Below are 25,158 nucleotides of genomic sequence, written 5' to 3' on the forward strand. Positions count from 1 at the left end.
AACCTGGTTTCCATGGTCCCATCCCCACCCCCAGCCCCTGGCGGCGGGTGGTGGATCCGCACTGGAGTGGTGTGTGGTCCGTTTTCCCAGGGACTCGCCCCTCGGCCTGCCTGGCTTTCTGCACGCTCCGCCACAGATTGATGGGTGTGATTTGGTTCAGTGTGTGTGGTACGCTAACACTCAAGAGGGCAAGTGAACAGGGTCCCCTTTCCCTGTCCTGCTCCGTATTGGCCTCGCTTGGTCTCTGTGAGCAGAGATCCATTGGCTAGACTGGTTGCCCTTGGCCTCCAGACCTTTCTATTTGGGTGCCTGCGGTTCTTCCCAGGGCCAGAGGTACCCGTGTCAGGAGGATGTGAGGCTGGATAGGGGCAGGCCAGCCGAGCATCTTGGGTGGGTCTGGAGCTGCTCTTGGTCCCGATCTAAATCTGCTTTTCAAGGCACCCAGAACAGGTGGTCGTCTTCGATGTTTATCTGGTGTGATTTAGCTCAGTGATTTAAAGCTTGGAAGGCTGATTTCCCATGGCAGGCCTGGCAGGTGCAGCCCAGGTTGGATCCTGTGGGAGGGGCCTGTGCCCTGGCCTGGAAGTGGGCTGCGAGCTCTCTGGGCAGATGTGGCCGTAGCCAAGCCTGCCACTTGAGGGGAAGCACATCTCGTAGGTCCCCCCAGTGCAAGGGGTCTGCCAGCATCTTTCTGTTACGGGACAGCCAGTTCTGACTGGATCATCCCCTAGGTGGGGGCTTTCTCATCAGTGCCGTCAGCACACTCAGAACCACCCGGTGGTCTCTCCGTGTTGCAGCCTAGAGGAATGACACACGTCTCGTTGTTTAGTTGCTGCGACCAGGAGGACCAGGGCGTTGCATGTAGCTGTTGGCCACTTCTGTGCTCACAGACTGTCTCCTCCCAGTGTGACTTTGCTTATTTTATTAGAGAGGGTGTTTCCCAGGTTACACTTTCTTAGCAGGAGCTTAAAGCGGGACAGTAAAGGGCTGGGAGAAGTGCCCTGTGTGCCCCGCTAGACAGCACATTTCACCTCCTTCCCCCGTAGGACTATGCGGCTTCTGGTCTCAGTTTGCTATCTTTCAATGGGGATCCCCTGCAGCGCTTGTCTGCAGCTGGTGTTCAAAGCCTCGTCCAGGGACACCTGCCAGTTTTCGAATCTCGATTCAGAGAACTTGGTCGCTGAAGCTGAGGAACCGGCACGCCTGGGTCCCTGGAGGATCCATGTGGCCTGGAGAAGGGCCTCCATGGGCCTCTCCATCAGGACAGGGACGCTGGCCACTGTCCCCTCTCAGGATGGGCCTCGCATCTCAAGATCTCAGGCAGCCACGTGTGTCCCCCCCCCGCTCTGTCATGAGAAGTTCCCAGAACATCCTGCCTTTCTCCCAGATCTTCCTGCATCCTAACCCAGACCTGTCGGTAAACAGGTGCCGATTCCAGTTTTTGCCGCTCCCTGTTCTCAAGTTCCCAGGTGATCACTGCCTGTTGTCTGTGTGGGACTTGTGTAAGCTACTGCCCCCAATGCAGCTGTAAGACAAACATTTTAATTGAAGGACAGGAGGGCCAGGAGGTGTGAACACTCGTGTGTCCGGTTCCCAGCAGAGGACGTGGCAGCAACGTTCAGGGGCTAATTATATGTGCGTCTCCGGGACTCACACGGATGTTACTGCAAATGCTCCTGACTCTCGGTCACAAAGTCAGTTTATCTCCAAGTCCAGGGAGCATGAAGCCCACACATTCAGGAAGATGTAACCCTTGGTGACTGTCCCGGGGAGAAGTAGCAGTCAGGTGAAACCGAGGGCATCAAGCTGTCTCCCAGGGTGGGAATTTTCCCAAGAAACTGAGTCAACTTTCATTTTGGAGCCTGCATTTTAGAGTTGTCTCAAAGACCTGGGTTCCAGCCTAAAGTTCACCTACCGGGTAGGCATGCCTTAAAGAGCCGTGGTACCCAGGCCCCTTTACGGCCGTTGTCCTCTGGGTCTTCTCAGCTGGCTCACCCTCTCTGCTACCCGCCCCATGCCCCCACCGACCTTTCCCTCCCTCGTCCTCTCTCCTCACCCTCTCCCCTTTGCCATTCATGCAGTGCCTCGGCCACCTAACCTTAGCTCAGCCTTGCCCTCTACCTGCCTCCATCCTGCTTTCCCTAAATACAAGTGTATTCTCTTCCTACAGCTGCTGGCAAAGGACCACAAACTGAGTGACTTGAACCAATTTTCTCTCTGAGTTTTGAAGGTTAGAAGTCCGAAATGTAGGTGTTGGTAGGGCCGTGTTCCCTCTGCACCAGGGAAGAGCCCTCCCTTGCTCCTCCTCGCTTCTGGCCACTGCCAGCAATCCTTGGTGCTCCTTGGCTTGTAGCTGCATCCCTCCCATCTCAGCTCCGTCATCACACGGCCTTCTCTGTGTGTCCTATTTTCTTCTTATACAGACACCAGTATGACCTCATCTTATTAACTAATTGTAATTACATCTGCAAAGACCAATAAGGTCACATTCTGAGTTTCTGGGTAGATGCGGATTTTGGGGAGATGCTCTTCAACCCACCCCATCAGGTTTCTCAGAGCTGTCCTAGGACTCAGCACTGTGACCCCATTGCTCTTGTTGTAGCCATTTAGGTGGATTGTTGAACACCAGCCTGTTTCTGCCTACGTTGCTTCCTCTGCCTGGAATTGGCTTTATAGGCTGTCGTCCATGTGGTGTGACCATTATTCATCTTTTGAGACTCAGCTTTGCCTCCTCTGTGGATCTTCACCTGAAACTCCCCACCCCCACTCCAGTGCTCTGTCTTGGCCCCCAAGTCACTCAGCTGTACTTGCCTGTTTGGGTGGTTGTCACCGACGGGAGTGTGAGCCCCTTGAGGTGTCGTTCACATCCATCCCAGCACTTGGGACTTAGCAGGACTTAGCAGGTGCTCATAATTCCTACTTGCCTTTGGATGGAGTGGTCAAGGCTGGTCATTAGAATCTTTCTGAATGTTAGCATCCTTAGTTGACTGGCAGGATAATGAACACTAACCCTGAAGGGGGGGGCCTTTGCAGATTTCACTCTATGACCAGCACACTGTCTCTCCAGAGCTTTCCTGTCAGCACATACCCAGGCAGTCAGAATAAAGGCAGCTAGCTAGTGTTTATGTGGGGGCTTTGGCATGTAGGAAATGCTTGCTCATTTTTCACACAGTGGGAAAGCTGTTTTTGTTGACAGAGCTCAAGGGAGCAATTAACATTTGAAAAGAAGTGGCTAAAACCTGAGCAAGGCTTCCCCACCTGGCCCTGTCTCACCTTTTCTCCCTGCTCTGGGAGAACTTAAAGCTGCAGAGTGTGAGGCCTCTGACGGGGTGAGCTCTTACAGCCTTAATATTTCTGATTTTAATAGCATGTGCTAGTTTAATTGCAGAAGCCACAATCAAATCCGAGGAAAGTGAATGAATAGGAAATAGACAACTCTGTATGGGGGGGGGGGGGTGGGGTGGTGTGCACATGCTTTTTTAGGCCTCAGGGCCCTTATCTGCAAAATGGGAAGGTTAAAAGGGAGGAGGGTTATGTCCACAGTTGTTTTCTTCAAGTATATGATGGGCTTTCACAAGAAGGAGGGGCTTGGGTGCGGAAGGAAGCTGTGGGTGGACCGATGGATAGAACTTAAAATAAGGTCATTTCAGTACAAAGTGAGAGCACATTTTCTTTTCAAGCAGAGGCTGAATGATTTCTGGGGTGTTTTAAAGAGTTGGTGCTTGGATTGCGTGTTGGGACTGGATGGACTCTGATTTCTTCAATTCTTGAGTCTCTGCTTGGGTGAACGCTAAAACTCTCTTCATTTCAAAAATTTTCTGATTTATATAAGTGGAGGGACTTCCGTGGTGGCGCAGTGGTTAAGAATCCGCCTGCCAATGCAGGGGACTCGGGTTCGAGCCCTGGTCCGGGAAGATCCCACATGCATCGGAGCAGCTAAGCCCGTGCGCCACAACTACTGAGCCTGTGCTCTAGAGCCCACGAGCCACAACTACTGAGCCTGTGTGCCACAACTACTGAAGCCCGTGCACCTAGAGCCCGTGCTCTGCAACAAGAGAAGCCACCCAGTGAGAAGCCTGCACACCGCAACGAAGAGTAGCCCCTGCTTGCCGCAACCAGAGAAGAGCCCGTGCGCAGCAACGAAGACCCAACGCAGCCAAAAATAAAATAAATAAATTAAAATATATATATATATATATATATATATATATATATATATATATATATATATATATAAGTGGAGATTGGGTCATGCTTTTATGTCCAGGAACTGTGTGAATAGTTTAGCCAACAACCAACCCCATCCCTTGCTACAAAATGCTCAGACTCGTTAGTAATATGATACTATTTTATATTTGTATAATCCTGTAAGTTTATAAATGTTTTCACTGGCAGTATTTCATTTGTTCTTCTCAACAACCAAATGCAGTAGTTGGTATTCCCTCTCTATCACCAGCCAAGAGACAGGCCCAGAAAGGGGAAGTTACTTATATGGTTTACAGAATAGCAGGATCAGATCTGGAATCCAGGCCTTCTGACTCCAAGGCAGTGCTTTTTCTACTTTTTGTACCACAGATGCCTCTCGGTAGCTAAAGTTTTGTTTTTTCAGGAGGCTGAGAGTTGGCAGCAAATACTGCATAAACACAGAGAGCAGCATGACTTTATGGTCTAAGTCCCTAAAGAAAGCAATGGTCCTGGCTCATTTCCTGTAGTAGTGCCCTCGTGGTGGCCCTTGGTGGGGAGGGCAGTGCAGGTACACATAGGGGACAGATTGGCCTCCCCAAACACGGATGTGTAAGCTCACGGTGCTACCATTCATAAGCCATTTGCTTTGGGTCAGGCACTTTAAAATATATTATCTCATTTAATCTTTAACAAAAACCTAAACCAAGCAGGCAGCTTCTCCTTGGGAAATAGGAAAGTGAAGGGTGGACTCCTGAGTCTCCAGTATTTTTCCTGGCCTCAGTGCCAACTGTTGAAGTCTCAGAAAGTCATTGAATTTGGAATTGTCCCCATTGACATTAAGCTTATGAGACAACTACCACGGGTGACTCCAGACCTCAACCCAAACCTGTATATTTGGGTCTTGCAGTCTGTCACTAGCTTTTCTGACCAGCTACCTGCACCGGGCTGGCCCAAGTCACTTCATTAACCTTTTAGTAATACATTTATACAGTTGACTGTTTTGGAGCCCACTTACCGTGTTATAGCGGGGTTTTCTGTGTTGTTATATTCTCATCTTACAGATGAAGAATCTGAGCTTTGGAGAAATGAGTTAACTCGTTCAAGGTCAAAGAATAAATGGAAGAGTCAAGGGTCATGCTCTCTGGGCCCTGAGCCTGCACCATTTACAGTCTGCATCCTAAACCCACTGTCAGAGAGAGTGGGGAGGCTGCGGAGGTACAGATACGTAGGGCATTAGTTTGGTTTTGTTTTTCAGAATTTATTTTTCAAAAACATGTCTTTCAGAGTTTTATGAACTAAAATTTGAACTGTGTTCGGAGGTGCTTCTCTGCAAATGTGTTTTAGAAATGTAGCACAAGGGTGAGCCCTCTCCTCCATTGCCATGGCAGTTTTGTATGACAGTTGTCACTGACACTGGAAGATGTTTTGTAGCTGATTAGACATAGCATTTCACATTGCACCCTCTTTGTCCTGAAAAGAAAATAGACCCGTAAGGTAACATGGTCAAGGGTGAGTTTCAGATTCAGCCGTGGCTGTTGAATTCCCTCAGACATTTGTGCTGATCCATTGCTGCCCTGTCTCATCCATGAGCTCAAGTTCGGACCAAGTAGAGTTGAGGGGGGGTTACTTTCCCACTGGGAACAGCATCAACTTCTTCTGGTCCTGATCATGGCTAGTCCGTCATCCATGTTGTCCTTTTCTAGGTGTATCTGGGATTCCTATACTTGTGTTTTTATGTGCAGGTCTCAAGTGAATTTCTGTTACAAGCTATGCGTATCCATGCGCTGTTCTCCACAAATATATGTGGTCTGTGAAAAGGGGTATTTCCCTGGGAGGGTGTATTGGAACACAGTAATTATTGAGCTCAGAGTTCCGTATCTTGGGAAAGTGTGCCTTGCCATGGGTTTTTGGTGTGGGCATGTCCACAATCAGGCTGGACATCAGGCTCTGCCTGCCTGTATATGGGGTTTCTGCGTGAGGATCATTTAGTCAGGTTACTGTCTTTTGTCTATGACTGTGGTAGTCATAAGAGAGGCAGCAAATTTCTCACCAGCTCGGTTTTTCTTGCCTCCCTCCTTCCCCAGAGGCAGTCTGGTCCGGAGACTGGGGCTAGTTGAAGGGTTTGCTTTTGTTCATCTCTGAGGCCCCTCTGCCTCTGAAACTCCATGGTTTTATACATGCTCAGAACTGATCCTATACCTGTGGCAGTTACTAGGGTTTCCTAAATGTGCAGGTTGAGCCAACGAGTACCGTGCCCTGTGGGGAAGCCACCGCAGGTGTCCCTGTGCGTGGGGGACTTTCCCGGGGCTTGTTGGAGAGCGAGCCTCGCCCGTGTGACTCCCCTGACAGGTCAGTGGGAACCGGAGGGTTGGAAAAGGCTTCCTGAAAGAAATAAGCCCTGCTTTGGCCCTGTGAGATGCCATATTTGGAAGACGCCAAGGAGCAGAGGCAGGGGGCTTCTGAACCCCAACCCTGGCTGAGGATAGGGCTGCTCCTGCATCCTGGCATTGTGGGACCGTAACTTAGGCTGATGCTAGGGTGCCCTGCAGGGTGTCCCCTCAGTGGATGCCAAATGATAGAGTAGTCGTAGATTTCTTTTATCCTGAAGTTATCTAACAAACTCAACCAGTCCAGAGCATGAATCAGGAGCCAGAACAGAAATGAGAAAGCCCTTAGACTTGGGGTTGAAATCGACATCGGACTGCCGTCCTGGAGCGGATATCACTTAGCCCGAGCAGAGCTCCTCACTCCGGTGCAGCAAAGCCCATTTTCTCTATTTATACCAAGGTTGAAGATGTACAAGAACAGAGGATCATTGCCTGAGGCAGCTAGGTTGACAGCAGCTAGGAATGACTTCGGTAGCCAGTAGTGAGGGAGAACATGGTGAAGAATGAGAAAAAAACGGCTGTGAGTACTCAAGGTGACTGCAGCGTGGGCACCAGGAGGAGCCCCTGCCTCCTAAGGGCTCTGACACCTCCCCTCTGATACACACGAGGCACAGCCCAGTACTTAATTCAGGCTGGTGATCACCCTGACTCACCAACATGACTTACATCGTATATTACATGGTCTGCTCTCTTCAAAAAGGTGAAGAAAGGCAGATTGGATTTCAATCCAAATCTCAACTTTTTTTTTTTTTTTTTTTAGCTCCCGTGTTAGCTTGTCAGCCTGTGGAGGCGGGCAGGTCCACAGCTGATTCTGGGGCTTTCTGGTGCCTCTCTGTTGAGACAGGGCTGGAGGAAGAAAACATCACCTGAGCTCTCCCCCTTGTTTGGTTGTCTGAGCAAAGGCTCCTGAGCCTGGGGAGGCTCGTGTCCAGTCCCTGAGCCCTCCCCAGGCCGCCCAGGGCTCTGGCGTAATGCTGATTGTGGACTTGCCCAGTTTGGAGAGCAAGGCCCCTGCCAGAGCTGGGTGTCGACAGACACCCCTTCTCTGGGCAGCACGGTGGTTTTGGGGGCAGAGAGGTTGGGAAACAGGGCCGCCAGGCTCCAGTCCAGCCGTTCCCTCTCTGCCTTGCAGGCCCCGGCTGAGGTAGTGTGATGCCCTGGGCCCCTCCTTGTGGGCTGGCTGAACAGAAAAGCCAAACCCCATAATCACAAGAGGGTTTGCTTTGAAGACAGGCCTGAGAATAACCTCTGAGTTGCCTTTTTAAGTTTTAAATCTTGATCAGGGAAATACTTCTCTGCTGGAATCCAGGCCCCTTGAGATGTGTCCACGTCAGCACAGGAGCCTGGGATGAAGTAGCCTGCATGCGGCAAGTCTGTGCACATGAACAGACCTACTGCTGGGTAAAGGGGCTCCTCATCTCCAAAAAGCCCAGAAACTTCGGAAAAGCAGTGCCTGGGCAGGCGGGTAGAGGTGCATAGGAGGGAGTGTTCGTGTGTGACCGGTGAGCAGGCAGAGGCCGCCGTCAGCCTCAGGATGGAGCAGGAGGTAGAGAAGCGGCACGTGCTCCGCCCGTGGGAGAATGTCACAGAAAGAGCGACAGAGAGGAGGCTGGCCGTGCTGAGCCGGGGATCCACTGGGCAGGGGCGTCTGTGGAAGCCAAGGGGACTTCTGCACAAAGGTCTGTGACACACAAACCTCAACTCAAGGGCCACTTCACTTCCTCAGGAAGAAGTTGCTCTTATGCCTACCCAAGTCCTAGGTGGTTAGAAGCCCTCCTCTGTGCTTCCTCAGCCCCTGTGTATTCCAGTTGGTGGTCACAGAGCTTCTGTTCCACATACGCCGCCGGCAAGGAGAAGCTCCTCCCACCCTATCTTTGCATTCCCAGAGCTTGGCTGACATAGGTTCTTAAATACGAGAGTGGTGAGTGGGCGACTGGAAGACTAAATGACTAGGGCTTTTGAATGTGGATTTGCTCTTAGGAATCTTATACTTCTATAATTGGAAGTTGGTCTTCCCAGATTTCCCCAGCCCCGCATGAGTGTGCATATCTAGGTTGATACTAAGCCCCAACTGAATGCAGATCACGGATCGAGGCACTGTGGGGATATGAGTAAGAAAGCATTGCCATGACTCTGCTCTCAAGGAGATTAGCTGATTGACTTCTAGATTGTTTTTCGACTCCATGTTAAATGCTGGGGGCACAGCCCCAAGGGGAGCTGAGTGGGTTGGCAGAGTGTCAAGCTGATAGGTTAGGGGCTGTCTTGTCTTGGTGTGAGGAACCCTGAGCCACTCAGAGAGCTGTAGAAGGCAGTGTGGTCATCCAGGAATTGAAGGCAGCCCTATCCTGGTGCCCAGGCTATTGTAAATAATCCTTACAAGCTCACCTACTTAGCAGGGAAACAGGAAGAAAAATATAAAGGGCAAGATACAAATAACTGTGTGGAGATTAGCACACTGGTGGTTGGTGAACATCTAAGAGACCTGGAGAGGTCAGTGCATACGTACACTGTCCTACAGTGGCCACACATCTGGGAGAAGGCGCAGATTGGAGTTGCAGCTCTGCTGTTTGGTAGATGTGTCCTGTTTGCAGGTCATAGGTTTTTGAGCCTTGGTTTTCTTCCCTTGAATGATTGTGAGGGTCAAATGAGATGAGGTATGTAAAATCCCTGGCGGTATTATTACAGGTCACTCTTTGAAGTGGTGAGCGCCCTGTATCTGTGTCCAAGAACATGTTCTTTTGCGACCGATACTGAGTATGTGTGCCCCCTCCACCCACCCTGCTACCTCTTCTCTGCTCCTCTGCTGCTCTCAGAGGGGCCAGGCTGGCGACAGGTTAGAGATCGCAGGACACTGGCAAGTGGAGTCCTCTTCACACACCCCTGCGGAGGACTGGGGACAGCAACCCATGGAACAGGAGGCCTTGTAGACCAAGAAAGAGTGAGGTCTCAGCTGAGGCCTCAGGGGGCTCAGGGAAAAGGGTCTTGTTTCCTCTGAAAGAGGGAGCTCTCGCTGGCCTGGGATGGATGGGACGAAGAGTAGGAATCAGGATTAACCAGTGTTTGCAGCCAGTATTTTTCCAGTGCACTCTGCCCTGTGTGGGTGTTGTTTTGACCTACAGAAAACTGAAAACCCTACATTCCTTCCATCAGGGGCAATGAGGTGTAGGTAGAAACACTGCTCTAAGACCTGACAAACTTGAATCTACACTTTGTTGTTTCACTCAGTAGCTCTGCAGCCATCTGTAAGTCCTTGACCTTTTGGGGGGTCCTCAGTTTGCTCTTCTGTAAACTGAGAAAATGAGGAACGTTCTGTGTAGCCTAAGCAAATCTAAATGAGAAGGTGTAACATTCCTTTCTCGCCTATTGGCTAGATGGGATGCGGCTCATGATGTAGCCTGGGAGAAGGCACAGAAGCCACTGAACGATGGGACTTAAGTTTCATCTTTAAATTCTTGTCCTGGAGACAAAAGATGTGGTGAAACCCAGGAGCCTTCTATGTGCGGTTATCCTTGGTGATCTGTTATTTTACCTGACTCCCAAAAGAGGATTTTTTTTTCACATAGGACCTGCTTGGAAAAACTGCATTAATTTTGCCTTCTTTTCTCAGTATCCAGCGAGCAGCATTGGTGGTTCTGGAAAATTACTATAAAGATTTCACCATCTATAACCCCAACCTCCTAACAGCCTCCAAATTCCGAGCAGCCAAGCACATGGCCGGGCTGAAAGTCTACAACGTAGATGGTACGTGCCTTGAAGTGGTGTCTCTGGTGGATGCAGGGAGCAGTTGACCAACCCAGTACTTAGACTAAACTGTATGCTCCATTTGGTTCTACCCATCTCAGGGTCTGCCTTTATGGTACATTCTCATTTCAGAACAATTTTTCCTTTTTTTCTTTTTCTTTTGTCTTTTCTTCCTTTCTTTCCTTTCCTTTTTTTTTTTTTTTTTTTTCCTGACAAAGATATGTTTAGAGAAATGTTGATTGATAGTCTGCATATGTGGGAGATTCATTCATTTGAGGATTTTATGAAAACTACATGAAACAGTAGTGATGTGGGTTTCCTGCCTCCTGTGGTGAACATCTTACATTGAAAGCTCATAGGAAAAGAAGGCTGCTTTTCAAAATTTGGATAAATTACCGAAGATTCAGCTACCTCAATCCATGAAGACTATAATTCAGGCCTCTGGCGAGATTCTTACAGGCATTTGTCAGTCCTGGCTGAGAACTAGAGTTGAGTGAGTGGCTGGAGGCCGGAGGCCAGGCTGGAGCCATCAGAGCTGTGTTTCAGGCTATCAGATGGTTAAGTGCAAGAAACAGGACACAGTGTCATTCCTTGCCAGGTACCCTGGGTCAGGGCAAGAGCTTTGCAAAGCCTAGAAGAGGATCATGTTGTTAACAAGTCGAGTGATTTATAGGCAGTGTCAGTTTTAGTGACAATATCCTCCCCCTTTTTTTGTTTTTGGCTCTATGAGATGTGCACTTGCTTGTGAATCCTAAAGGATTGGTAAATTTCACAAACCTAGCGCAGAATCCCACTAGCAAGCCAGGCCATTAAGTAGATGCTGCATAAGAAAGCACACGATCTGCCTCGTCCTTCTGAAAAGTTAAGACAGTCCGTGGTCAGGGGAACGAGACCAGGAGTTCTAGGTGTGTATTAGTAAACATGACATTTTGCAAGACCCCAAGCATGGGTATTTTCTGTAAAAGTTGTGGCTACCATGACACTCCAGCACATGTGTGGTCAATGTCTCTGTGGCCATTGACTCTCTTTTTCCTCTGTCCTGTTCCCCCTATCCCTCTCATTCTCTCCCATTGTCTTGTCGCTGAAATGCATGTTCCAGCTGCCCTTATGGCCAAAATGGAACTTTATGTAACAGATGGTAAGTAACATCTTCAGCACAGTCTGTGCTATTTTTGGCCAGCATTTTAATCGTCAAGCATTCTTCATCTCCTTCGGAGTTCTTTTTCCATTTCCACTCATCAAGTTGGGGTTTTGGGAGATTTCCTTCTTCTTGTGAGCATTTTGAATGCAGAGCAGGGGTCCTGTTCACCCTTCTGGGAAGTTACTTTTGGGATTTGTGTATGTGCTTCACAGGGGATGGGCGGACGGTGCTGACAGAGTGTGGACTAGATTTCTGCTCTGTTTCGCAGCCCCAAGGCATTAAAACTGTCCTTCCTCCATCGTCCTTTCCCCCAAAGGCCCCAGTAACAACGCCACTGGTCAGTCCCGGGCAATGATCGCCGCAGCTGCTCGGCGCAGGGACTCGAGCCACAACGAGCTGTATTATGAGGAGGCGGAACATGAACGGCGGGTGAAGAAGCGGAGAGCAAGGTACACTGCCCACCCCCCAAAACTAGCATGCCTGTAACACTTTTCTTTTGAATGGCATACTAATTCTCTTTTTTTTTTAAATTTATTTTATTGAAGTGTAGTTGATTTACCGTGTTGTGCTCATGTCTACTGTACAGCAAAGTGACTCAGTTACACATATACATACATTCTTTTTCGTATTCTTTTCCATTATGGTTTATCACAGGATATTGAATACAGTTCCCTGTGCTATACAGTAAGACCTTGTTGTTTATCCATCCTATGTATAACAGCTTGCATCTGCTAATCCCAAACTCCCAGTCCTTCCCTCCCCCAGCCCCCTCCCCCTTGGCAACCCACAGTCTGTTCTCTGTAAGACTTTTTTTTTTTTAACCAGAATGAAATTTCAGTTTATAAACATGACCTGCTTGGGCCTTTGGAGGGAATCTTGCTCCAGTGTTTCTCAAACTTTAGCATTCAAAAGCATCACCAGGAGGACTTGTTAAAACACAGATCTCAGGTTCTTGGGCCCTACCCGCAACGGATACTTAACTTTTTTCAGTAGGTCTAGAGTGGGGCCCACCCAAGAATTTGCATTTCTTTAAAATTCCCAGCTGATGATGAAACTGCTGGCCCTGAGTGGCCCGCCCTATATCCCCAGGCTCTTGCTGATTTTCAAGATCTGATCACGTTAGCCGAAGTGGACAAAGATGGTTTTCATCATGTGTGCTGGGCCCCTTCCTTCTTTTCTCCCAGGGGCTGCTGGCATGGGCGGCTGGATCCGCGGATACAGCTCTGGCTCTCTGTAAGGCTGCTTCTTGCACCACCAGCCACCTCTCAGTGCAAGCAGAGCCTTTTGTAGCCAGAGTTTGAGGGGCCTTAAAACTCTTTTCATCTAACCCTTCATTGTAAAGATGAAAGGGACTGAAGTGAGTCTCCCAAGTAAATTAGTGGCAGAATTGAGAACAGAAGTCATCTCCGACTCCCAGCCTCCTTCCTCCTCACCCTGGAGCCCCCATCCCACATATTATTTTTGCCTTTGCCTTCCTTTCCCCTCCCCTCCTCTCCCAACCATCTGGAGTGACAGCTAAGGACTGGAGCCTTGGCTGAGCTGGTGGCAGACTGGGAGGAGTCATCCCACGTTCAGTGTGACTCTGTTCTCAAGCCCTGCACCACGGTCCTGATTGCTGTGTTGCATTGCCTGCAGGCTGGTGGTTGCAGTGGAGGAGGCCTTCATCCACATCCAGCGTCTCCAGGCTGAGGAGCAGCAGAAAGCCCCAGGGGAGGTGATGGACCCCAGGGAGGCCGCCCAGGCCATCTTCCCCTCCATGGCCCGGGCTCTGCAGAAGTACCTGCGCACCACCCGGCAGCAGCACTACCACAGCATGGAGAGCATTCTGCAGCACCTGGCCTTCTGCATCACCAACAGCATGACCCCAAAGGTGCGACTTGTCACCGAGCTTGGAAAGTCCCACTTTAGGGTATTACCAGGAATGATAAAATCAAAGGCTTCTCTAAAGCACCAACTAATAAGAATTAATGATTCTCACTTATTTTATGTTGTTTCGGTACAGTCGTTTTTAAAATGTGCCTTTGAAGGCCTCTAGATTCAAGCAGAGGAAAGGCTTTCACTTAGAGACAGTCCAGGTAGTAGTTCAGGTTACTCTGTGGATTCTGGGGTCAAGTTGACTCACTCTAACCTGGCACCTCCACCAACTAGTGGGAAACCTTGGGCCAAGAGCCTAATGGCTCTGTGCCTCAGTTTGCCAGTCTGTAAACTGGGGATAATACTAATATCTACCTCATTGGGTTGTCGTGAGAACTAAGAGAGTCCATTCCTGTGAAGTGCTTAAAACAGTGTCTGTCATAATATAAGGACCAAATAAATAGCCATTATTATCAACAATAACGTGCCATCACTTTGGTGTTTTGGCTCTTAGAGGGTTAGTTTTACTGAATGCTCTTTTGGATTATGACATGAGCACACTTTTGGGGCTGTTACAAGAAACAACCATGCATCTAATAGAGGGCTGTGGCCAAGGAGGCAAAGTAGAGGAAGGGTTCAACAAAGGACCTCTCTTCAAACAGAAGTGGGTTCAAATCCTGGCTCCACCACCTAATTGGTTTGTGACTTTGCCTAAGTTACTCTTCACTTGTTTCCTCTTTTATAAAATGGGGATAATAATAGTATCTACCTGATAGGATTGTTGTATGAGAATTATATTAAATATGGCAGCATGACATGTAAATCATGTGGTAGAAAGTAAATGAGCTTGCATATAGTACACACATAACACTTGGTAGTGATGTTATTAGTATAAGGACCTGTGTTCATACATTGCCTTGTAATATACAACTGCTGGCTGCATTGTCACTAACAAGTAACGATCCTTAGAAAAGCAATGTGGAAATATTCAGTAAGAAGCCATAACATTTCCCATATTCTTTGACTCACTAATCCCTCTCCTAGAAAAAGTACTCAGCACAGTCAGCTATACTCATGAATATATATGCAGGTGATTTTTGCAAAATTATCTGTATTAACTCCAAACTGGAAATAAAAATAGAACGGTGGCTTACATATTATGGTATTTCACCTGTTAAAACATGGAAGAATCTTTGTTAGAATATTAAGTTACAAAAAACAGAATGCAAAAAGCTTTGAACACTGTGGTTGCAAGTGAGTACAATATGTCTGCATGTGCAAAGTGATAGCTCGTACCACATAGAATGGAAGTGGTGGTTTTCCTTTTTTCAAGGTTTTTTTCTTTTTTTTTTTAAGTTTCCTGGTTGCTTTCTTTTTCATTTAAAAAAAGTATACTGGGCTTCCCTGGTGGCGCAGTGGTTGAGAATCTGCCTGCCAATGCAGGGGACACGGGTTCAAGCCCTGGTCTGGGAAGATCCCACATGCCGCGGAGCAACTGGGCCCGTGAGCCACAACTACTGAGCCTGCGCGTCTGGAGCCTGTGCTCCGCAACGGGAGAGGCCGCGATAGTGAGAGGCCCGCGCACCGTGGTGGGGAGTGGCCCCCGCTTGCCGCAACTGGGGAGGGCTCTCGCGCAGAAACGAGGACCCAACACAGCCAAAAATAGATAAATAAATAAGTGAATAAATTTATTTTAAAAAAAAAGTATACTTTTCTGAATTAAAACTAATAATCTTTGTATAAAAATCCAAACATTAAAGAAAAGTATAATGTACAAAGCGATGTTTTCATTCCCCTACTCCAGACGGTTCTTACTGATATAAAGAGTAGGGGTATATTCTTTCAGGTGTTTGTGTGTGTGTGTTTTTAAAGCAGAAATGGATAAAAAAAAAAAAAAAACAGAAATGGGATCTCATACCATATAGGTAAAGTTTGGAAACTTCCTTTTTTCTCTTAAAGCTGTGTCTTGGCTATCTTTCCATGTCATTACTTCCCAATCTCCGTCATACAGATCTGACTCATTCCCAGTAATAGCTGCGTCTTATTCCACTGAATACCATGGTTTGTTTAATGGATTGCCTACTGATGCACATTTGGATTAAGATCTTTCATTAGTCTAAACTAGGGGTTGGTGGTTTTTGTTAATCGAGTTTTATTGGGACACAGCTACACCCTTTTGTTTACAGATTGTCTATGGCTGCTTTCTCTCTACTACAGCAGAGTTGAGTAGTTGTGACAGTGTGCGTCTTTGCAACACCAAAAATATTTACATTTAAAGAAAAGTTTGCCAACCCCTGGTCTAAACAGCGTTGCAGTGAATATCTCTTTTTTACATATGTCTGTGCATTTATGCAAATATTTCTGAAGGATAAATTTCTAGTAGAGGAACAGCTGGATCAAAGGTACAGATCCTGCTTAATTGTCCTTCTAAGGGGTGTTACACTTTTGCCTTTAGGATATGAGACCGTTTATTTCCCCCTTACCCTTGCCAGCATTGGGTGTTATCATTCTTTTTGATCATTGCCCATCTAAGAGGAAGGAAATATATTTTTATTATTTGAAGTCATATTTCTTTAACTATTAATGTGATAGAACATCTTTTCATATCTTAATTTTCTATTTTATAAATTGTCTTATTAATTTCATTTCTCTAACTGTTGAGCTGTTTCTTTTCCTTATGATTCATAAGAGTTGGTTTTTTTTTTTTTTTTGGTCGTGCCACGTGGCTTGCAGGGTCTTAATTCCCCGAACAGGGATTGAACCTGGGCCCCAGCAGTGAAAGCGCTGAGTCCTAACCATTGGGCTGCCAGGAAATTCCCACATAGGAGTTATTTTTATATGCGTGTGTGTTGTAGTAGAGGCACAACTCTCCCTTCTGCCTTAGAATATATGCTTATAGATGAGAACTAATGTACCTGGCAGCAGCAGTGAGGTGTGGATGGAAGAGGATACCACTTAGAAACCATCTGTGACCTGTGTTTAGGACCAGAATGTTTTATCCTAATATTTTCTACCTGGAACCCTGGTTCGTTTTTTCTTCTTCTTTCTCAAAGCTAAATGGATGTATTTATTGATGCAATACACATGCTGTTGAGCCCGCCAGCATATGCCAGGCACGTGGAAAATCCAAATTTAAAAAATAGTTCCTGCCTTCCAGGAGAGTATAGTTTAGTGTAGGCCTCAGACAAGCAAGTTGGCAGTAATTGTTCAGAAAGCAAAATGTCACCCGGCAGTCATGCCCATGATTATAGGCACTTAAAGGAGGACATGTTCCCCTGTCTGAGAGGTTCAGGGAGTGGTGTGAGAAGATTTAAAGGGCCAGGAGGAGTTTGCTGAAGGCCAACATTCAGCAGGAGGAACAGCACACGTCAAGGGGAACGTCGAGGAACCCACGGAGCTCAGCCCTGCTGGAGCCGAGAGAGAGGGAGGTGGACGTGGGGTCCGGCCATCCCCCGGACTTGCCACACGCACACTCCATCCACCATAAAACAGCCTGGCACCGTGAGATGGTTAGAGTCAGCCACTCCGTCCTCACGGCAGCCCTGTGCATTAGCGCTGTCATGCCCTCCATCCACAGAGAGGTTAAACGGCTCACCCAGAGGCACACAGCAGTAAGGGCAGAGCATGCGTTTTTGTGTATGCAGGTATATCCCTGTGTGTGCAGGTATATCCCTGTGTGTCCCTGTGTTTTTGTGTGTGCAGGTATATCCCTGTGTGTGCAGGTATATCCCTGTGTGTCCCTGTGTTTTTGTGTGTGCAGGATATATCCCTGCTCACATTCCCAGAGTGCTCCTCCGTGCCTGGCACTTGCCCCGAGGAGCTCTCGGGATGGGAGGAGGCCGACCTATGAACAGGTACAAGCTGTGGCATGGGCCGTGGGACCCGGGCCCTTAGAGGCGGCTGGTGCCTCAGCCACGGCTTCTGGGCAGACGTGGGTACCAGCCACCCCACCTTCCTCGCCTCTGTGCTTACCACCGTTGGCAGCCTCTGGTTGGAGAGTGAGGAAGTCGGGGAGCCTTCCCTCCCCAGCAAGGACTCCGTTGGGCAGGCCTGATGGAATTGGGTGTGATCTGCGGGGCCGTCCTGGTTTGTTGGGAGGACATGATTTCCCAGGAGTGAGAGCAGGCAGCCCCCAGCAGCACGGCCTGGAGCGCGTGCTCCCTCCCTAACAGCATCTCCGCTTGTCCTTGCAGGCCTTCCTCGAGCGGTACCTCAGCACGGGCCCCACGCTGCAGTACGACCGGGAGCGCTGGCTCGCCATGCAGTGGCGGCTTGTCAGTGATGAGGCCGTGACCAGCGGGCTGCGGGATGGACTCGTTTTTGTCCTCAAATGCTTGGACTTCAGCCTCATAGTCAATGTGAAGAAAATCCCATTCATCATGCTCTCGGAAGAGTTCATAGACCCCAAGTCTCACAAATTTGTCCTTCGCTTACAGTCTGAGACGTCGGTTTAAAAGTTCTATATTTGTGGCTTTATTAAAAAAAAAAAAAAAGAATATATAGAGAGATATATATGTATACCAGAGGGGCATCTTTGTTTTTATTATTCTTCATTGCTGACTGAACTGGCAGGTGAGAGACCAGGGTCCTTTGACCATCTGCACTTTATTTGGAAGGAAGCAGAAGATGTCCGTCCTGGAAGAAAGTGACTGATGACATCTGACTTGGGGATGGGACGTCTCGAGAAGCCGTTCCCTGGCGTTTCTGTGACAGCTGCAAACCAAAGCGGAGCTGGAGGGTCTTGGGAACCTCGCCTTACAACTCGTCCCTGCCTTTCGTCCAGCACCCAGCCCTGCCCTGGCTTCAGGCCATCCCACTCGTGGGCCTCTGAGGACATGTCTTTGTCCTGTTTCAAGGAACCAGACAGGACGTGTCCACACGTGTTTGTATATGTAAACATCCGGCACCACGGGAGCCACGGGCTGTTCACGAAACGCCTGCCTTCATCTTTGTTCTGTGTTGCCTTAGGTTCTGCAGAGAAAGATCACAACGACAAACGTGTACTGTCAGTTTACAGCTCTTAATGATTTTATTTTTTTCCCCAAAGAGAGAATCTGCCTGCCCCGGTTTGACCTGCTTGCCTACCAGCTTGAGCAGGCAGCCCTTTCCTAACCCTGTGATGGCCTACCTGTCCCCACTCCATCCCACCCCCACCGCCCCAAAACACACCACACCCTACCTGGCTGGCAGCCCCGGCCAGGGAGCCCAGCCTTCAGAGCCACCCAGGACCTGGCTCTTCACGTGTGCCCTCGGGCTCCATGCACAGCCTCAGTTCCGCCCCACGGATTGTTTGTTTACGTAGGGAAGGGTGAAGTACCCCCCAGGTAGGTCCCAGGGAGGGCACGCCAGCTAGGATATCCCTTTCGGGCTGCGGCAGGAGCCCCTCCCCCCCGCGGAGCCTCCTCCCACTGCCCCACACCCACCGGGGGGAGACCAACGCTGTGACTCAGGGACTGGCAAGTTCAGCTCGGAGCCTCCATTTCCCGGGAGATACGTCCTCACAAAGCTCCATAGCAAGCTGCCCTGCCAAGGGACAGCTGCGGCGTCCAGCCCCTGACTTCTGACCACCGTCACTGTGCACTCATCACCTCCGCCCCTTACCACCCGGGCAGGGGCTCCTTTAGGTCCTGGTGCTAAATCACTTGTAGTTGGCAGTGAAGTGAGGAGAGGGAATGGGCAAGCTGCAGCATTTGGGGAAAGGAAAGTAGGGAGCCGAGCTTGTGATCCAGCATGATGCCGGCCTGGTCTGTTTCTTAGATGGTTTCAGTGGGCTTGCCTGGGTCCGGGCCCAGGGGAGCAGCCGGGCCGGGCGAGCGGAGGCGCCAACGGGCAGAGCCCTGCAGCGGCCTTCAGTTCCTCCATCTGCCTTCCTGTATCCACAGCAAACCTTTGCAAAGTGTTCACTCTCGCTTTTCCCCAGTGTTTAGGGTAACCAGTCACCTTGCTATAGCCAAGGATGGCACTGTCAGATGCTCTTTGTGTACGTGTTCGCATGTACCCTTTCTGGTTTATGCATTCCACAAGTGGTGCAGTGTTTGTTATTACTGTCTTAAACGAAAATTGGCTTTCGATATTTGTCACACCCCTGTACCTGGAAAAGTAAACAGCGTTCTTGAATCCACAGCCTTCAGGTCAACAAGAAGATGTGTTGGAAAAGCAGGAAGGAGGAACCAGTCGGTATGGGGTGGAGCCAAGACGTACTATTTAACTACATGGCTTCCGTTTATGAAAAACATACCATGTAACCATGGTGCTTTTGTTCTTCTTAGTTTTGCCTTTAGGTCCCTTCAAGCCAGACATTCCTTTTGATAATGTCTTTCTCAGGAATATATTTTGGGAGACTGGGTAAGGGAGGGTGAATGTATAAGAGACTTTGGCTGCATAAAGGTTATACTGTCCCAGACTAAATGTATCAGAGGCTGCTGCATCAGAAACCCAGCAATAGAAGTGCCATACGTGTATATTCATATGGTTAATAATGACACTATCCATCAACATTTCTAAAAAACTGTGCTTACAACCCTGTCTTCAATTACCAGTCCAGAAGAGGTTAAGTTGGATTCATGGCTTTGGTGCCTGCCTTCCCAGCAGGGTGAAGAAAGGTTTAAATTAAAGAATTTCTTTTCTCTCTCTCCCAGTCTTTGCATAGGAGAATGTCAGACTTTGTGAAATTACTGTTTCTGTTTTAAATTGAATATTGATTTTTTTACACTGACTTTGTATTGAGTCCTTTTCGAAAGAACAACGTAATAAAATGCAGGATCTTTGTAACTCTTAATAGCTTGAGTTACTGGTGCAGTGGGAACAATGTAAATGGCATTTTTTAAAAAATGTAAGTTTTCAGAAAAGCTGTATCATACAATTGGACACAGTCCTTTTCAGTTCTTGCAGTCAATAAGCTCTTCTTTTGAAAAGGGGTAAACTGTGCCCTGGCCTAGTAGAATTAGAAGATAAGTTCACATTAGAGGATACAAGATTTTGTTTGCCTGAAATGTTTATAGATTTTCTATAACTTTCAACCTATTATTAAAATGTGAACATTAAACAGTAAGGAGTAGAAAAACTTAATGAGGAGTATATCTCTGAGGTCATTCTCTTCCCTGGTGATGTTTTAACCAGTAGATAGTTTCTGTTCTTAAATGTGTACTTTTGAGGATAATGACACTTTTTTTTTTTTTTTTTTATGACTGTGTTGTCTTCGTTTCTGTGCGAGGGCTTTCTCTAGTTGCAGCAAGTGGGGACCACTCTTCATCGCGGTGCGCAGGCCTCTCACCATCGCGGCCTCTCCCGTTGCGGAGCACAGGCTCCAGACGCGCAGGCTCAGCAATTGTGGCCCACGGGCCCAGTTGCTCCATGGCATGTGGGATCCTCCCAGACCAGGGCCCGAACCCGTGTCCCCTGCATTGGCAGGCAGATTCTCAACCACTGCGCCACCAGGGAAGCCCTAATGACACTTTTTAATCGTCCATGAACTAAACATTGAAGTCTGCATTCTTAGAGCCAGAAGGGATTTTAAGGTTTTGTGATTGATCCATCCTTTGCATTATCAGTTAAGTCAAAACGTGTGATAGTTTTGCGAAAGTTTTTAAAGTAAGCCCTAGAGAAGATGCTTGACCATTTTTTGCCCAGCCGCCATCATCTCCCTTCCTCCTTCTCTGTCCTCTGTCTACGCACAGGACAAATTCTGTACAGCCAATGGATAGAGGAAAGTGGCCGTAGTATGTGTGTGTGTGTGTGCTGTGCTGCGGCTCATTGCCAGAGCTAGGACCTCCTTTGCAGTGGGGAGACTGTGGCCGTTCCGGTGTGTGTTGGGTGGGCATGAGGTGCTCCGCTCTCTTCACCATAGTTGGTGGTAGTCGGGTACTCTCTTTCTTGTGTCTCCTGGTCGCTTTGGTGTGCATGTATATAGATAAGGCTGTAACCCTGTGGGAAGCCACGAGCCTGTTGGGCTGACAGGAACTGATGACCCTGCCCCTCCTCACTTTCTCCCAGGAGAGTGAGTGTAGCAGCCGCTTGGTGAAATCAGCAAAATCAAGCCCTTGGTTTACTCTCGTCTATATGAACCCTGCTATGGAAGGCTCCCTACACTGGGACGCATATTTGTTTGTGGGTGTGTGTTTCTATATATGTGAGCATTTCTCTGAGCGTAATTACCAGATGGACGGCATGTTTATGTTAGCCATCTGAACATCTGTGTTATCTGTAGCAGATGGGTGTGTATCTCAGCAAATAACTTGTGGATGTGTTTATATAGATGAGTGTGTGAAAGTCCATGTGTTTCTACATATGCCCTGTGTTTGAGAGATACCCTAACAGCACCCATCTTCTAGGAGGTTACTCTAAAGTCAGTTACTTCTCCCTCCCCTCCTTTACTCCTTCCCCTAGGTTACACTGGCTTCTCCCCAGGAGTAAATGGCTTTAGCACAGCAGTGGCTTCTGGAGAGCCTGCTGTCCTGTAGGCAAGTCCGTTAGACTTTCTTGCCTCAGGACTTTATGACCTGAAAACAGCAAGAAACAAAGAAAGAAAGGTCAAGCTCCATGATAACGACTGCTCCAACTTCACTACCCTGGAAGCCTTACCGTAGATTTCTCAATATAATTTAAAAATTGAGCTTCATTTTAAAAAAAAAGATTGATTACTAAAAGCACAGAAATGGTGCCATAATATTCAAATAGTCCAGCAGAGACCCTGCAATTGTAAAGTGATGTAAGTATTTCTGGGTAGTGTTTGTGCTTTGTGAGTCTTGTTTTACAAAAAATGAATCACTACTGTGAATTTACTGCTATGTAACCTTGTGGTCATAATCCATTATAAATAAAATATGAGGGCTTCCCTGGTGGCGCAGTGGGTGAGAGTCTGCCTGCCAGTGCAGGGGACACGGGTTCGAGCCCTGGTCTGGGAAGATCCCACATGCTGCGGAGCAACTAGGCCCGTGAACCACAATTACTGAGCCTGCGCGTCTGGAGCCCGTGCTCCGCAACAAGAGAGGCCGCGATAGTGAGAGGCCCGCGCACCGCGATGAAGAGTGACCCCCACTTGCTGCAATTAGATAAAGCCCTCGCACAGAAACGACGACCCAACACAGCCATAAATAAATAAATAATTAAAAAAAAAAATATGAGTTATTCTTAAGCCCATAGCACAGTTTTTGAATGGTACTCAGTGCAGTAGTGAATAAGGTACCTTAGACACTACATTGAAATCTCCATATTGAGCTTTAACCAAGTGGAAGCCCAGAAAATTAGATTTGGGGTCACATTTTTGACAAAATATATTTTGGTCAAAGAAGGAAGAGAAGGGTAATAAGATGTATCTATCAGGTATTGTATGTTAGGCGTTGTCTTAGAATGTGAATTCCTTTAAGGTAGGCGTTATCTGAATTTTACAGGTAAGAAAAGGGATGATCAGAGAGGCAGGAACTTGCTTAAAATCTCATGGCTAATAAATGAAATTTCAAATCTAATGTTTGATTCCAATCCCTCAGTCACTGTACCTTGAAGTGTTACCTAAATAATTTGGTATTTTCTGGATGTGGAGGAGAGACCTGAGGATACTTAACCTTGAATCAAAACCTGGGATTGGGGGTTTGTTGGAGGTGGAATCACATCTGTTCTTTGACCTCGGGTTTGCACCAGAGCTATGGCTCCAGGGAAAGCTGCTCCGCCGTGCTGGCAGATTTCTCAGGAATTTTGATGGAAAGAACTTGAGAATCCTCCTTCCCTTAGGAAAACCAGCCCTGCTAGCGCTGCACCTGCTGTAGGACTCAGGTGCTGTTTGTTCTGGCAGCCTCCCTTTGCTTCTGCCCCTCTCCCCCTCCACTCCCACCCTGCTGGCTTGGGCAGGTGTGCACCTTGGGGAGGTGTGCAGGGGCTGACCTGGCCTCCTTCTGACCTGAGGAGGCCTCTTCCTGGTGCTCTGTCAACATTATGCCCCAACAGCTTCCACTGGTTGGGGTGGGAGAGGGACAGCCTGCAGCCCAGCCTAGGGAGGTTTGGGACTGGAGCCCCTGGCCTCCATCCTTGACTTCATGTTCTCACCAAGCACTTTGCATCCCACTGTTTTCCCCACATTTGCCCTCTAGAATTTTAATCACCAGACATAAAACAGGACTCTGGGCACACTTTTCCTCTATTCCAATGTCTTGAGGTTTTGGTTTAGTTGTGCATAAACTACCTTCTCTCCTGCTGTTTGCTTTCAGTAGAGGATAGGAAAGGAAAGATGACACACCTCTCAGCATTGCTGCTTGTTAGGAATGAGTAGGACACATTTTCAGAGGGTAAATAGGGAATGTATAACTACTGAATAAAATTAGGTTTTAGTACTCTGTGTCCCTTTTACCAGGCCTGTCCCATTTCTACTTAGATAACCCAATTTGTTTTGTTTCACCTGTAACATAAATGTTTTCATTGGGTTGTTTTAGAGTCTCCCCAACACAACAACAGATTTCTGACACCTAAAGCAGCACAGTGAAATGTTACTCCCAATATGGCGCCAGGAATCTACAATTGATATGTCTCTCAGCTTGAAAACATCAGTGTTTTGTCCTTGTTTTAGTGGGATAAAAACACTCTTAAGCCTTGGGGACAAACGTGACCAATTCCCAGGCTTTTATCTTGAGTGTCTTTGGCACTTCTTTTGGCAGTGAAATAATACTTGGATAAAAATATTTGAATGTGCAGTGTCTGGTTTTGTATTTGCTTGTATTTATCTGAGCTTTCCCTTGTGCACATGAGCTTTCATTCTGAAGGAGGTCATCCTTTAGGAGTTTTTAAACCCCCAAAAGCCCTCACCTTGGGAAAGCTTCATGTCTGAGGACCAGAGACTCTTGCTCAGGGAATTAGTAGTAGGACACGAGCATCTGATCTGCAGGTGTCAAGTCTAGTTCAATTCATGTTGTAGGGAATTTAAACAGTTATACACCATCACCATTCCAGGGGCCAGGTGGAGAGAGGTGGCGGTCGCTTTCCATTTGCCAGCGCCCCTCAGTTATAGAAATAATGGAATATTCACTTAGTGTTGATCATCATTCTAAAAAAAAAATCCACACTTTGCTGATAAGTCCTTATTTTTATAATGGATTCACAGTAGGCTTTAACTAAATAGCAAAGTCCTCTGGGACTCCTAAATTGTGACATGTTTAACAAAATTTGATTTCCAAGCAGTTGTTTATGACAACTATTGCATAGAGTGCAGGACACCAGCCAGGATGAGGGCAGTGGTGGATACTGACTCACTGGGGTGGTGAATTAACTTGTGTTGTGATGACCACTTCCTCAACAAAGATGCTTGGGAGAAGACCAGAGAGGCTGGGGCCAGGTCTTACTCAAGGGAAGTTTATTTGACCATCGCTTTTGTGTTGAAAGAACTTTACATTTCTAGATTTAGAATCCAGTATCAACCCAGCAACTTCAGTGACAAAACCATCTGTCTCTATCTGATGGGGCCATAACTGTTTGTGCAAAGATGTGGCCAGGGGTCTTTTGCATTTTCCCTTATTAGTTAATACTGCACTTTGTAACCAGAAGGGGAAGTTTTGCTGGTTAGCAAAATGCACAATCACTAGATATGTATGACAAAGTCTGAGTGTGACTTCCTGCATAAACTGGGTGGTGGGCTGTATTGAGACATTGCAAACATGTGAATGAATGAATTACACTACCGGCAACCATCTGCCCAAGTACATTTACATATATTCATAAGATGTATGAAGTGAAGCCTCTTTTCATTGTAACATCAGTAACAATGTTAGAGTCTATGAGGGGCATAGTGTACCTGGCATCCAAGTTATTTTGTTCTCTTTTGGGTCCCCCATTCCAATTAATTGTAAAACATTTTACATATTACATTTT

The 25,158-nt window shown here is 47.7% G+C and overlaps 1 protein-coding gene across 3 annotated transcripts in view; it reads left to right on the forward strand.

Moving 5' to 3' along the window:
- The window catches only part of VANGL1 (VANGL planar cell polarity protein 1), a 51,015-nt gene extending 30,636 nt beyond the window's left edge, over positions 1-20,379 (forward strand). For all 3 annotated transcript variants that reach the window (XM_068540571.1, XM_068540570.1, XM_068540572.1), the window contains 4 exons: positions 10,180-10,313; positions 11,771-11,903; positions 13,090-13,324; positions 17,502-20,379. In XM_068540571.1, the coding sequence (XP_068396672.1) occupies positions 10,180-10,313; positions 11,771-11,903; positions 13,090-13,324; positions 17,502-17,762 (763 nt within the window). In that variant the 3' untranslated portion in view covers positions 17,763-20,379. The remainder of the gene's footprint in view (positions 1-10,179; positions 10,314-11,770; positions 11,904-13,089; positions 13,325-17,501) is intronic.
- Positions 20,380-25,158: the final 4,779 nt, after the last annotated feature.

The sequence above is a fragment of the Eschrichtius robustus genome, chromosome 3 (assembly GCF_028021215.1).
Source record: "Eschrichtius robustus isolate mEscRob2 chromosome 3, mEscRob2.pri, whole genome shotgun sequence".
Lineage (NCBI taxonomy): Eukaryota > Metazoa > Chordata > Mammalia > Artiodactyla > Eschrichtiidae > Eschrichtius > Eschrichtius robustus.